The following is a 10,984-nucleotide window of genomic DNA, read 5'->3' on the forward strand; positions in this document are numbered from 1 at the left end:
CGAGCGACATGGGTCCCAATATGTTTTGTGACCAAATAGTTTCTTTGAGCTGCGATGCAATTTACTCTCACCATGTGACGAAAACGACATCGACACAGACTCATTCCCAAGGCCATGACTTGGCGAAGCTATCCGTATGACTTCGACAACATTTTGAGAAAAGCAGACGCCTGTGGAAGCTGATAGAAGACGGCGTTGACTTCTAAATTCAAATAAATTGGCGATCTTGAAATACTAAAATAATTCTCAAAAAGAAATCGATCGATCGATGTGCCGGTGTATTCAACACGTAGCTACAGCGCAATGACTTCCGTATTCACTCACACCGTTTCAGTGTTGAGGGTGTGTTCACATGGCGTGAGCCAGTCAAGTGTCAGTCAGTTCGAGAGGAAGCGGGAGCTCCAACAACAACAACCGTGAACAACAACAAGTCTGCTTGATCACCAAAAAAACAATGAAAAAAGTGTGAGTTGAAGATAGGTTGGGATTTGAACTCGCAACTTCATGGTCAGCAGACAGCATCCATAACCACAAGGCCAGAAAGGAAAAGATAAATCGTGGGTTTTGATAGAAAATCGATACTGGCTTCCAGGGCAAATTGTAAACCATGGGAAAAGGCCGGAAACCTGGCCGAAATTCTAACTCCTTAACGGCTGGTCCAATTGTTCCGAAACCTTCACAGAACAATTTGCCGTGCCCTAACCAGCCCTTTTATGTACTTCGTTGTCCAATTTTCCCTTATCTTCATACTTTTTAAGACCAAAACCTGATTGCTAATCTTTTTGAAACAGACTATAGTTGTAACCCGCCCCCAGTAGGCAAATCAGTCAGTTTCACTGGCTACATCACCATGCTGTGGGGAAGACCGCTTGAAATGTGCTTGGATCCATACAAAAACTGGATCCAAGTGGATCCAGTTTTTGAATTTTTGAAATTGTTGCTATGCTGTGACGTAGCACTTTCAAGCCCTATTGTACATGCATTGGGAGCAGGCGGTGATTATAATTTCTTGTTTTCACTCACAAAGCAATTGTTCAGTACGTGGGGTAGTGGTCTACCAGAGCAATCACACTCACCACCGTAGTGGTTTCCAGAAATGAGTAGAACTTGCGGCAAAAAAACACACTCGCAGCCACATACTCAGTATTAAAATAGATAAATAGCTGAAAAACATCTAAAACCATTAAAGAACCGCCAGCAAGCGGGAGAAAAGGCGGTAAAATCAATTGAAAAAGCATGGCCAGTGGTGAGCATGGGTGACTGGGCAGCAGGGGAGCGCCTGAAAACAATGACTCCCTACATTCCTAGCCGCGACCGCTCAACCGGGCTAGAGGAAAAACACGCCTTTCGGCCAAAAAACCTTTCTATTTCATTAATTCCTGCCCCGCTGCCAGTCGGACCCAAGAAAAGAGACAGCAAGAAATGGTATGCAATAATAATAAGCCACACACATTGGCATAGATTGTAAAGACCCCCATGCTTTCTGTCACTCATCTTCTTTCTTCATATTGGTGATATTGAGAATCTGTCTGTTCAGGTATTGGACGGCATGTTTGCAGCAAGTACTCTGCGACAATCACGGAGACTGGACAGACAAATAGCATCACGGTTGAGCTCGCTAACCGCTGTCTCCAGTGCACCGAGCACATGGCCAAGCGCCTTCAGAAACACAGACATGGCCGGAACAGCAGCCAGTGATGTCAGTGAACTGGGCAGACATTCACAGCCAGTGCGCATAAACCAATCGGCGAGCCAGAACCTTGTGGCATGCTGGTCTAGTCTAGATGCGGATAGAAGAAATTGCTCGTCGCCACCGGACGCTAGTAACATGTTGTGGAGTAAGCTATCCAGAGGGGGCTGCTGCTGCTGGTGGTCAGGGTGGTCAGGGTGCAGATAAGATGCGGGTGATGAAGTCTTGCCACTGCTGCTGCTAGAGGTGAGGGTAGCGGTGATAGTGTTACCGCTGTTGACAGCTTGAAGGAGAGATGAGCAGCAGGAGATGATCATGTCAGCAATCAAATGTGTTGTCGATCGCTTTGAAGAGCTCAAGCGTTCCAACACTTGCAGTAGCGAAGTAGAGAATGCGGATGTTTGCCTGTGACACGCTAGGCTGCTTAGCAACATGATCATGTCCACGATTTGATCATCCGGGCAGTTATCCACTACAGTTTCCACCGCCATGAGCAACGGTCCAACGCCATTGTCTGAGTGCATGGCTTCAAGCACTCTGAACGCAAACATGCGCAACGTCAACACCTCAGACTGGTGATGATTAGCTTTCCTGGCGGCCTCCTGGCTGTATGCCCTCATCAGGCTTGGTGACAAGTAGATCAGATCAGAGAGAACCTGAGAATTGCATAGAGAACACACACACACACACACACACACACACACACACACACACACACACATGCGCGTGTGCACGTAGCCAGAAGAGACGTATTACGTCATTAGTTGTCCAAACATCATCTATTGCCCCCCATAATGGATAGCTTGTGCATACAGCCGTCGGTGTATGGGAGAGGAGACACTTGCAGAAATTATGCATGAGAATCTAATGACTAGGTCTAGCAACACATCACGTACATGTATGTGACGGCTGCAGTGACGTTAGTCGGGTGATTTGTGCTGTGACAATCAAAGTAACAGCCAGTGGTGGTGCGCACCCAATTTCCACATTCCAAGCCGTTGTAAATATTCTCTCTCTCTCTCTTTAAAAAATCTAGAACTCGTCTGTTTGTTTACTGTGTTATTCAACTGCCACCACATGCTCTGTCCCATCCGGCAGCCTTGAGAAGGAGAGAAAGGAAAGTCACGTATGCGACAAACAAATAATAGAGTGAGCGACTACTGCAAATACTACAAAGAATTTGTTTGAGAACAAATCCACTGGAATAGAATTCCCTTCGAAGCTAGAATGGGGTTTGTGATGAGAAATTGAGAATCCTTACAGAAGCTAGGGCACTAGAACTAGGCGGAGAGTTTGGCCGTAACTGTTACACACTCCTGCAATCAGCTACAAAGTAAGACTAAGAGTATGCGTAATACAACACAAATTAATAACATCATTGTAATACAGAACTACTTGTACTAGTAGTAGTCTATTTAACACCGGAGTGTTAACCTCCATGTAGCCTAATCATTCACAACTGCAACAACACACAAACTTCACAGCACTAACCTTGCTCTCGTTAGAGTTGATCCATTGCGTCACCACAGGACAGAGAAGATCTTCCCAGACGATCTCGCCGTGGTCGGTGTGATCGCGACACGAGCTCCAGACGTTCGCGATGGCCTCGGGCAGGAAGGCCGCACACTGGTGTTTCTCCCTGTCAGCAAATAACTGTCCGAGCGATGCACAAAGGCACTTTAATTCTACACTCGGTAACTTCCCGCTGTATAGCCTGGACAGGAGAAGCTTCTGATTATCCAGAGAAAACTTGAGAAACGTTCCGTCGGTGATCAGGTTGACCAGCATGGTGCTGTCGTATTCTTTAGCGTAGCTCTTCAACAGTATTGTCAGGCACTCGCTATGAACATCTCCAGGAGCGGACGACATTCTTAGCAGTTTGATCATGACCGATGACCATTCGGATGTGGGTGGGATTTCCACGGCTTGGCACAGCGATCGTAACAGTGTATGAATACACGGCCAGAGCATTGTGTTGACAACGCCATCACCTGTACGAGTAGGAATGGTTACTTGACTTGTGAGGGCTGAAAGCTGAGCAACAATTTGTTGCAGAACAGATTGGACGTTCGACTTCGACCGAACCGCCATGGACTCTTCATCAGGATTGTGCAAGGCCTGTAGTGAGTTCTCTTCGTATAGCTGATACCATACTTCACCAACAGCTTGCACCGCGATGGATGAGAAAGATGTGTCGGCGCTGTGTCTCGCCGTGTCCAAGCCCTTCACCAGATCATATGCAGGTACCGGGCATGCTTTGATGTGCAGTTTTTTCTCTTCTCGCCACATGAGATGATTCTCTCCAAGTAATACTTGCATACTGGCAACTTGACATTCCCAAGATTGCAGGAGACCGCTGCCAGCAGAGAGATTACCAGCACTACGTAGAGTGTCTTTCAGCTGGTCATATGTACTGGATAGCACGGACTGTGACGTCTTCTCTCCAAGCAAGGACAGTGCCATCAAACACAGCATGCGTGACTTGGACACCAGTGGCGAAGTAATGGCACCACTATCAGCTACCAGCAAAGTATTGGCCAGCATCTGATCTCTCTCAGTGAGCTTGTCCAGTGCATGCGATACCAGGTATGCGTAGCACACTGACCAGGAGTACAGGGAAGCCTCCTTGGCGAATCTTGACAATTCAGTCTTCGACTTTTCCGCGTCGAAAACACCTTCGGCACGTGATAACAGCATGGAGCAGACGGTGAGACCCTTGTCGAACGTCAACTCTTTGTTTTGAGTGTTCTTCAAGAGATCGGTGACAACTTGGCCGGCAACAAGCGTAGCGCCATCCCTGTGTGCAGCGAATGCTGATAAATACTGCTCCCGAGCTTCCTCGAACAACTTCATACCGCGCACTCCTTCCACGACCCAAACGCGCGTTGTGACCATAGCCGAGAAGAGTGTACCCATACAGAAGGGCAGGACCAGGTGCAAGAGACGATTATCACCGTAGTCAAGGGCGGCTATCATTTGGTGTGTGCCAGCGCCAGGTAGTTTAGCACAGTGTTGTGACAGCGTATCAGTGATCATCTTCAGTACTGGCCAGTCTCTTCCCACCAGTGTATGGCATAGAGAGGTCACACCAAGAAACAGTGCACTCAGGCAGAGGGCACCGTGTTTGCCTTTGCTCACCTGTCCCTGTGTTCCCCAGCTGAAGATCTGCTCGTTGGCAAAGACACCTCCAGCACACATCACCTTGTCCGACGCCATGTTCATCATCGTCGCTATCATCTTGGCTTTCCAGCTCCGGAGGCGTGGATAGATTGATACTGGAAGATCAGTGTTACAGAAATCACAAGTCACGCGGTACAACTGGGTCAGTGCCAGGGTGCTGTTGAAGAGACTGTTCGTACCCAGCCTGGACGCCTTCTGTAACACATCAAATATCTTGTCACGTGCCCCAGAAAATGCCTGAAGCTTGTTGACGAGGCTCTCCTCGTCAGTGTGGTTCACCTGGATCAGGTGTGCAAAGAGACGACGCAGAAATGCACACCATTTCTCAGCCAGACCCAGGATATCCATAGTACCAGCATTGGGAGCAGGCGGTGCAATCTGAGAGAGGAGATTCTGCAGTAGGATGAGGTGACGGTCGGTGGTCGCGTTACGACTGGCCTTACTGGCTATAGAACTAGGCTGATGACAGGACAGCAAACCAGCTGCCAGGCTTGGTAGCGATGCCGGTGACTTGCAGGATTCGTACAGCTTCAGCAATGATTTCGGCACGTTGCCGAGAACACGCACTAGTCGAGCATCAACACGTTTCAGGGTACTGCTGCTGTTGTTGGTGTTGTTGTTGTTGGTAGGACGGCGGCGATCATTGGAGGCTGGACCACGTGACTGTGTCTTCAGTTCATGTTGCAGCAAGTGAGCAAGGAACTTAGCGTGACCGTCTGTAGCTCCAACGTTGCAGACCATTAGCGCTGAGAGTGCATCGGCTGGAATGGGCTGAGCACCGAACTGATCCTGTGACGGAGGAGCAGGCCATGGAGAAGCTGCTCCATTCGATGCCGTCTTGCAACCGCTGCTATTGCTGCGGGCTTGTGTAGAGGACACGGTGGAATCATGTGCGGCGGCCGCGTCTTGGCTGCTGGCAGGTTTCAGTAGCCCAGTGTCCAGTAAGGCTTGGATGTGTGCAGGGGGCAGCATTGACGCTTGGAAACACTCCACGGGAAAGCAGGACAGCGCCTCGTACGCTGCTGAGATGACGGTGGTGCTGCTCGCAGGCTGTGAGAAGATCATCTTGAATAAACTGGAAATGAGCTCATGATACAGTGCCTCGTCTTGGCGACTTGGCAACTGTTCTCCTTGCAACTCAGCCATGGACCCCATCAGTCTGCAAACGGCAGCTTGTGCCAGCTCCCTGGTTTGCATGCTGAGCTCTTGACCCAATGTAGTCCACACCGCTTTGAACTCGACCACCTCGTTCAATATCATCAAGTGAACACTGCGAGTGGCCATTGCGATCACCTCTCCACGCACATCCAATCTCACTGGAGCCGAAAGCAGTCTACGGATGATGGGCATGACGTCATTAGCGTGTTGAGATGACCGCGTCTGAGCGATGTCAAGAACTGTTGCAGAGCATGACATCAGCATCTCCGACGATGACGTCATGTGTTCGGCGCACACCGTCAGAACCTTCAGCAACTGCGGAAAGAGACGATCCATCTTCTGCCAAATTTTGCACACGAGACGCAGCGACAGCGGCTGTAGTGATGCTTGTGCCATCAGCCCTGTTATGGTGGCAACCACTGGTGATAGCATGACGTTGTGTGTGACCATCTCAGGCAGAGCGTGTAGAATAGCTAGCTGCACGTCCGCTTCCATAGTGCTGACGTTGAAACAGTGTAACAGCATCTTCAGCAGGTCATGTGACAGCGGAGGGCACGCCACTGCCAGGCTCTGCATAGCCAACACGGACGCTAAGCGTAGCTCTCTGCACGACCACCCAGAGACCAGGACGGAGCTGACCACCATTGCTACCATGGACAACTTGTACAGGGACGGCGTGTCCAGAGCAGCCTGCGGATTAATCTTCTTCAACTCTGACTTCATATGATCAAACCATAGCTTACACAGCTCGGGTTCGCGTTGAAACAGGAGCGGCAGGCGGGCTGCAGAGCGGATGTACTGTGCCAGTGAGCTGACGAACGGGACTTGAACTGACTCTGCGGCGATGGCGTCTGCGCCATTCAGGCTATGAGCAGCGCCGCCACCTGCAGTAGTATTGATATGACTACCACCAGCCAACACCAGGCTATTCTGTATAGCAGTTTGACACTTGAGAAGCAACGCAGCTGCGGATGACGATGGAGTAGATGATGTAATAGTAGTAGTAGTAATATTAGTACAGTACAAGGGCAAAGCACCCAGCGACTGATCGGCGGCACTGCTCATGAACGGTAGAAACTTCAATAGTAGATTTAGAATGATGGTGGCGAAGAGAGTTGGCTGGCATGTCAATACCACGTACAGACTTGGTACAAACACAACGGCAGTGGTCGCAGATGCATCAATGGACTCGATCTCCTTCAGCATGACGTCCAGAGGTTGATTGTTAGCCGCCGCCATGTCCACAAGCCATGACGCAGCAATGTGGTACATGGATAACTTATACGACTCCTCAATTGCGGTGGCGAAGACTGACAACCACACTAGCTTCCTGACTCTGCGATAGCATTGCAGAGCGCTCATACTGGATTCAAACCTTGACATATTCCTACTACACAGCCAGTCAATGAGCAGTTTGACAACGTTACACACATAGCTGCTTCCATCACGCTGCTGCTGCTGCTTACCGTTCTCATGCGACGGAACGCCATTTACACTCTTTCCACTCGGTACCACGTCGTCCATGCCGGCTTGCATGGACTCAAGAGCGCTCTCGACCAGAATCTCCACCAGCCTCTCACGATACTCAAAACCCACGTTGTCATAGAGAATGAAGTGGACGACGGGCTCGGCAATGCTCCACAGTCTTTGCTGCTGCGGGTGGGTAGTAGCCGCACTGCTGTGTACCGTGGAGAGAAGGTGACGCAGTGCATGCACCACCGCCACTCTGGCACTTGGGGAGTACCTGAATGCGGACACCAGTGGATGTGAGCCATGGCCGCTGTTGGACTTGGATGAGCTGTTGAGTGCCGACCAGAAATTGTTTTCCTTAGACTCCACCAACAGACTCAAAATGCTGCCAGTGATGATCCATGTACATCTGGCAGAGGAGAGAATACTAAGCAGCCGCTGTGTAACAATCTGTGCTGACCATTGGCCGCAGCGCACACGTCGCAGCAGTACATCGCAGCATTCTGACACAACAGCCACACCCTCGTGCCCACAGCTGTCCAGGAGAAGCTGCAGTTCCGGTGTGAGTTGCGACGCTGAATCAATCGCAGCTGTGTCGCTGATAAGACTTTCTAGACGACCAATAGCCGACGTTTGAATGGAGACTGAGGGGAATGCAAGCCTGGATCTGATTTCTTCCATGACCGCCATCATATATCCGAGGCAACAGGAAACGCAGAGTCAATTCGAATCGATGATCACAGCCGAAACTGCTAAAGTGATTCTTGAACTGACTGGAAATACACTGCACTCAGTTCTTCTTGCAAGAATGATCACCGGTAATTTTGTTCATCTGGACAGCAAGCGTCTGCAAGATACAGCAACTGAAAAAGTGAACTACTGAACACCCGATAACGACAACAACGACTGACTGACGTTCGTCTCGCTCACAGCAAAAATGACTGACCTTGCAGAGATAGGCGTATGAACGAACTAAACAAAAATGACACTGTTTGCATGGGTTTTATCAGATACTAATACACGTGTGCACTGAACTACACGTAGATCTACGAAGCCTAGCTAGCTTGGCCCGCTACTGCGCTAGTCTTGGCCCGGGCGTCACATCCTAGCTAGCTACCTACATGTAGCCTTGTACTTGTAGGTCTATGGTCTACGTGGGGCTAGGCCGTTGGGGGTTGATATCCACGCGTTGTCATTTTAGCTCGAGGTCATCACTTGAACCCACTCAGTGCCCATGCCAGTGAGCAGCCGCCTTGGCTTGGCATACTAGTACTAGTAAAAGTACCTTCTTCTAAGGTCCTTTAGTCTTTAGTCTTTAGTTTAGTATTATAATACTTTACAGATTACAGTCACAATGATTGTCATGATGAGGTGCGACCATAGTCATTGTACCGGCACATGAGTCATGAGTCATGACTGTGTGATTGTGTAGACACGTACACGTGACAGTAAAATACTAAAAAGTCATGTACTACTCACACCTTTTAATTCTTTACTCTTTAGCACTAAGTGTGACTGTACATTTACCTGGCCACGTGTCATTGCTACAATCATAAAAAGCACGTCGGTAGACTCTACGGTGTAAAAGGACGTTGGTAGCGATGTAGTCAGGTAAATGCATACATGCCATGTATGAAGCATGCCCAGCCGAGGCAGCTACAGGTACTTACACGAATCCCGAGAAATGATTTTAGAAGTTTTCTTTTAGAATACTGGAGATCGCTATGGAAGAAACGTACGCGACGTGAATTTCAAACAGACGAAGGAAACGAGGCAGCTGATAATCAGATTCATTTTTCAAGCCCATAGCAACTAAGCTTTGGTTCAGTCTGTGGACCTCACCTTCAAAAATCTATGGCCATGCTGATTAGAGGCCGTAGACCGCAGTTCATGCAGTACTTTACCTGTACTAAAAAATAAAATAATTCGGTCGGGAGGGTGAAAATTTGGGGCTGGGCGCGGACGATAAACAATCATTTGTTTTACTTGGCCTTAGCCTACAGATTACAGTGATCATGATGAGGTGCAACCTTGTATAGTCATTGTACCGGTGTCACATGACTGTGTGATTCAGTGTAGACACGTAACAGTACTACTACTAATAATAAAAATGGCAGTTCGCATATCACTCATTGCATGAGCTATGAGGTCAACGCATCTGTTAACAATTTCGAGCCAACAGTACTATACCGGTATATCTTTACTTATAAAGAAGAGGCACCTGTGACGTGTGTTTGTTTGTGTGTCACCCTGAGCACGCGAAGCGTGCGAACAGTGTAGGTAGCTAGCGGCCGCAGAAGCACAGACCACGCAAAGCGTGCGAATCGTGTAGCTAGCGGAAGCAGCCACAGAAGCGCTGAGCACCGGAAGGGTGCGAATCGTGTAGCCACCACCACGTGCTGAGCACGTGTGCTGTTCATGTACTTGCTTCACCCGGCCGCATATGCCACGTTCGGCCAGGCAACGCTGGCGGGGTGCTGCTAGTAGTCTATAATAATTACTACCATGTACTAACACCTAGCCCTTTACTCTTTAGCACTGAGTGCTACATACATATGTACATGTACATGACTGTACATTTACCTGGCCACGTGTCATTGCTACTAAGTACAATCATAGAACTGTGACGTCGGTATGTAGCGAAGTGGTCTGTAGTACCAGGCTGGTCGTTAGTCACGGTGGTCTTTAGTTACAGGTTTTTACTGTAGGCACATGTAGATCTACTTCTGTACCCGCTGAGTGAGGGCACCGGCCCCGGATTTCCATGTACCCGAGGGACCACGACAGTAGTAGTACTAGAGTAGAGGATCGAGGAGCGAGCAGCTGTTTACAGCTGTTGTCGAACAGGGCTCAACTTCCGCGTCATCCATCCCACTACATGGTACTAGTATACTCAATCTACATGATTGTGTAACAATACTAACACTATGCCAAAGCCGCGGACTGGGTTCAAGGGAGTACGTAAAGGCCTTTACTTGAGAACGGTTTTGTTCACAACACCAATTTGTGGGATGGACGACGCATCTCAACTTCCCAAGATAACGTTCCTGTTTCCGGAGCGGCACTCGTTGCGTACTCCCTTGAACCCAGTCCGCGGCGGCTTTGGCATAGTGTTAGTATTACTTCTATTGTATACTTATACAGTACAATGATTTTGTAGTGGCATGGATGACGCAGAATTAACAGTTACCGGTAGTTGCAGCCGTGTTCGATAACAGCTACTCGCTCCTCGATCCTCTACTCCGCTGCACGCCAGCCGTCATGCCGAGGCGATAGTCTACTACACTTACTAGCGGTCTCCGTGAAAACTGTTGTCAGACTGATGACCTGTAACTGGTGCAAGGTTGTACATGACGCAATTGTTAGATTGACAGCATGAAACAAGGTGGAGGACACTGTGTTCGAAACCGCGGTGGGACCGGGGCTCTGCCAACCGCGGAAGGTTGTAGTAAGGTCACTGTTTCCGAACACAGTGTCCTCCACCTT

The 10,984-nt window shown here is 49.1% G+C and overlaps 1 protein-coding gene across 1 annotated transcript; it reads right to left on the reverse strand.

Annotated features, from left to right (window-relative positions):
* Window positions 1-1,038: 1,038 nt before the first annotated feature.
* On the reverse strand, window positions 1,039-8,581 carry LOC135811885 (uncharacterized). Its single transcript, XM_065325128.1, has 2 exons — window positions 3,182-8,581; window positions 1,039-2,346 (listed from the first exon to the last, which is right to left on the reverse strand). Exons 1-2 carry the CDS (start codon window positions 8,189-8,191, stop codon window positions 1,534-1,536), a joined length of 5,823 nt encoding a protein of 1,940 aa, XP_065181200.1. The 5' UTR covers window positions 8,192-8,581; the 3' UTR covers window positions 1,039-1,533.
* Between the last annotated feature and the right edge of the window lie 2,403 nt (window positions 8,582-10,984).

The sequence above is a fragment of the Sycon ciliatum genome, chromosome 3, assembly GCF_964019385.1.
Source record: "Sycon ciliatum chromosome 3, ocSycCili1.1, whole genome shotgun sequence".
Classification (NCBI taxonomy): Eukaryota; Metazoa; Porifera; class Calcarea; order Leucosolenida; family Sycettidae; genus Sycon; species Sycon ciliatum.

Coding starts and splice junctions, on each gene's coding strand:
- LOC135811885 (XM_065325128.1), bottom strand. CDS start 8,191: ATGATGGCGGTCATGGAAGAAATCAGATCCAGGCTTGCATTCCCCTCA. Junction 2,347..3,181: donor TCAACTCTAACGAGAGCAAG/GTTAGTGCTGTG, acceptor TGCAATTCTCAG/GTTCTCTCTGATCTGATCTA.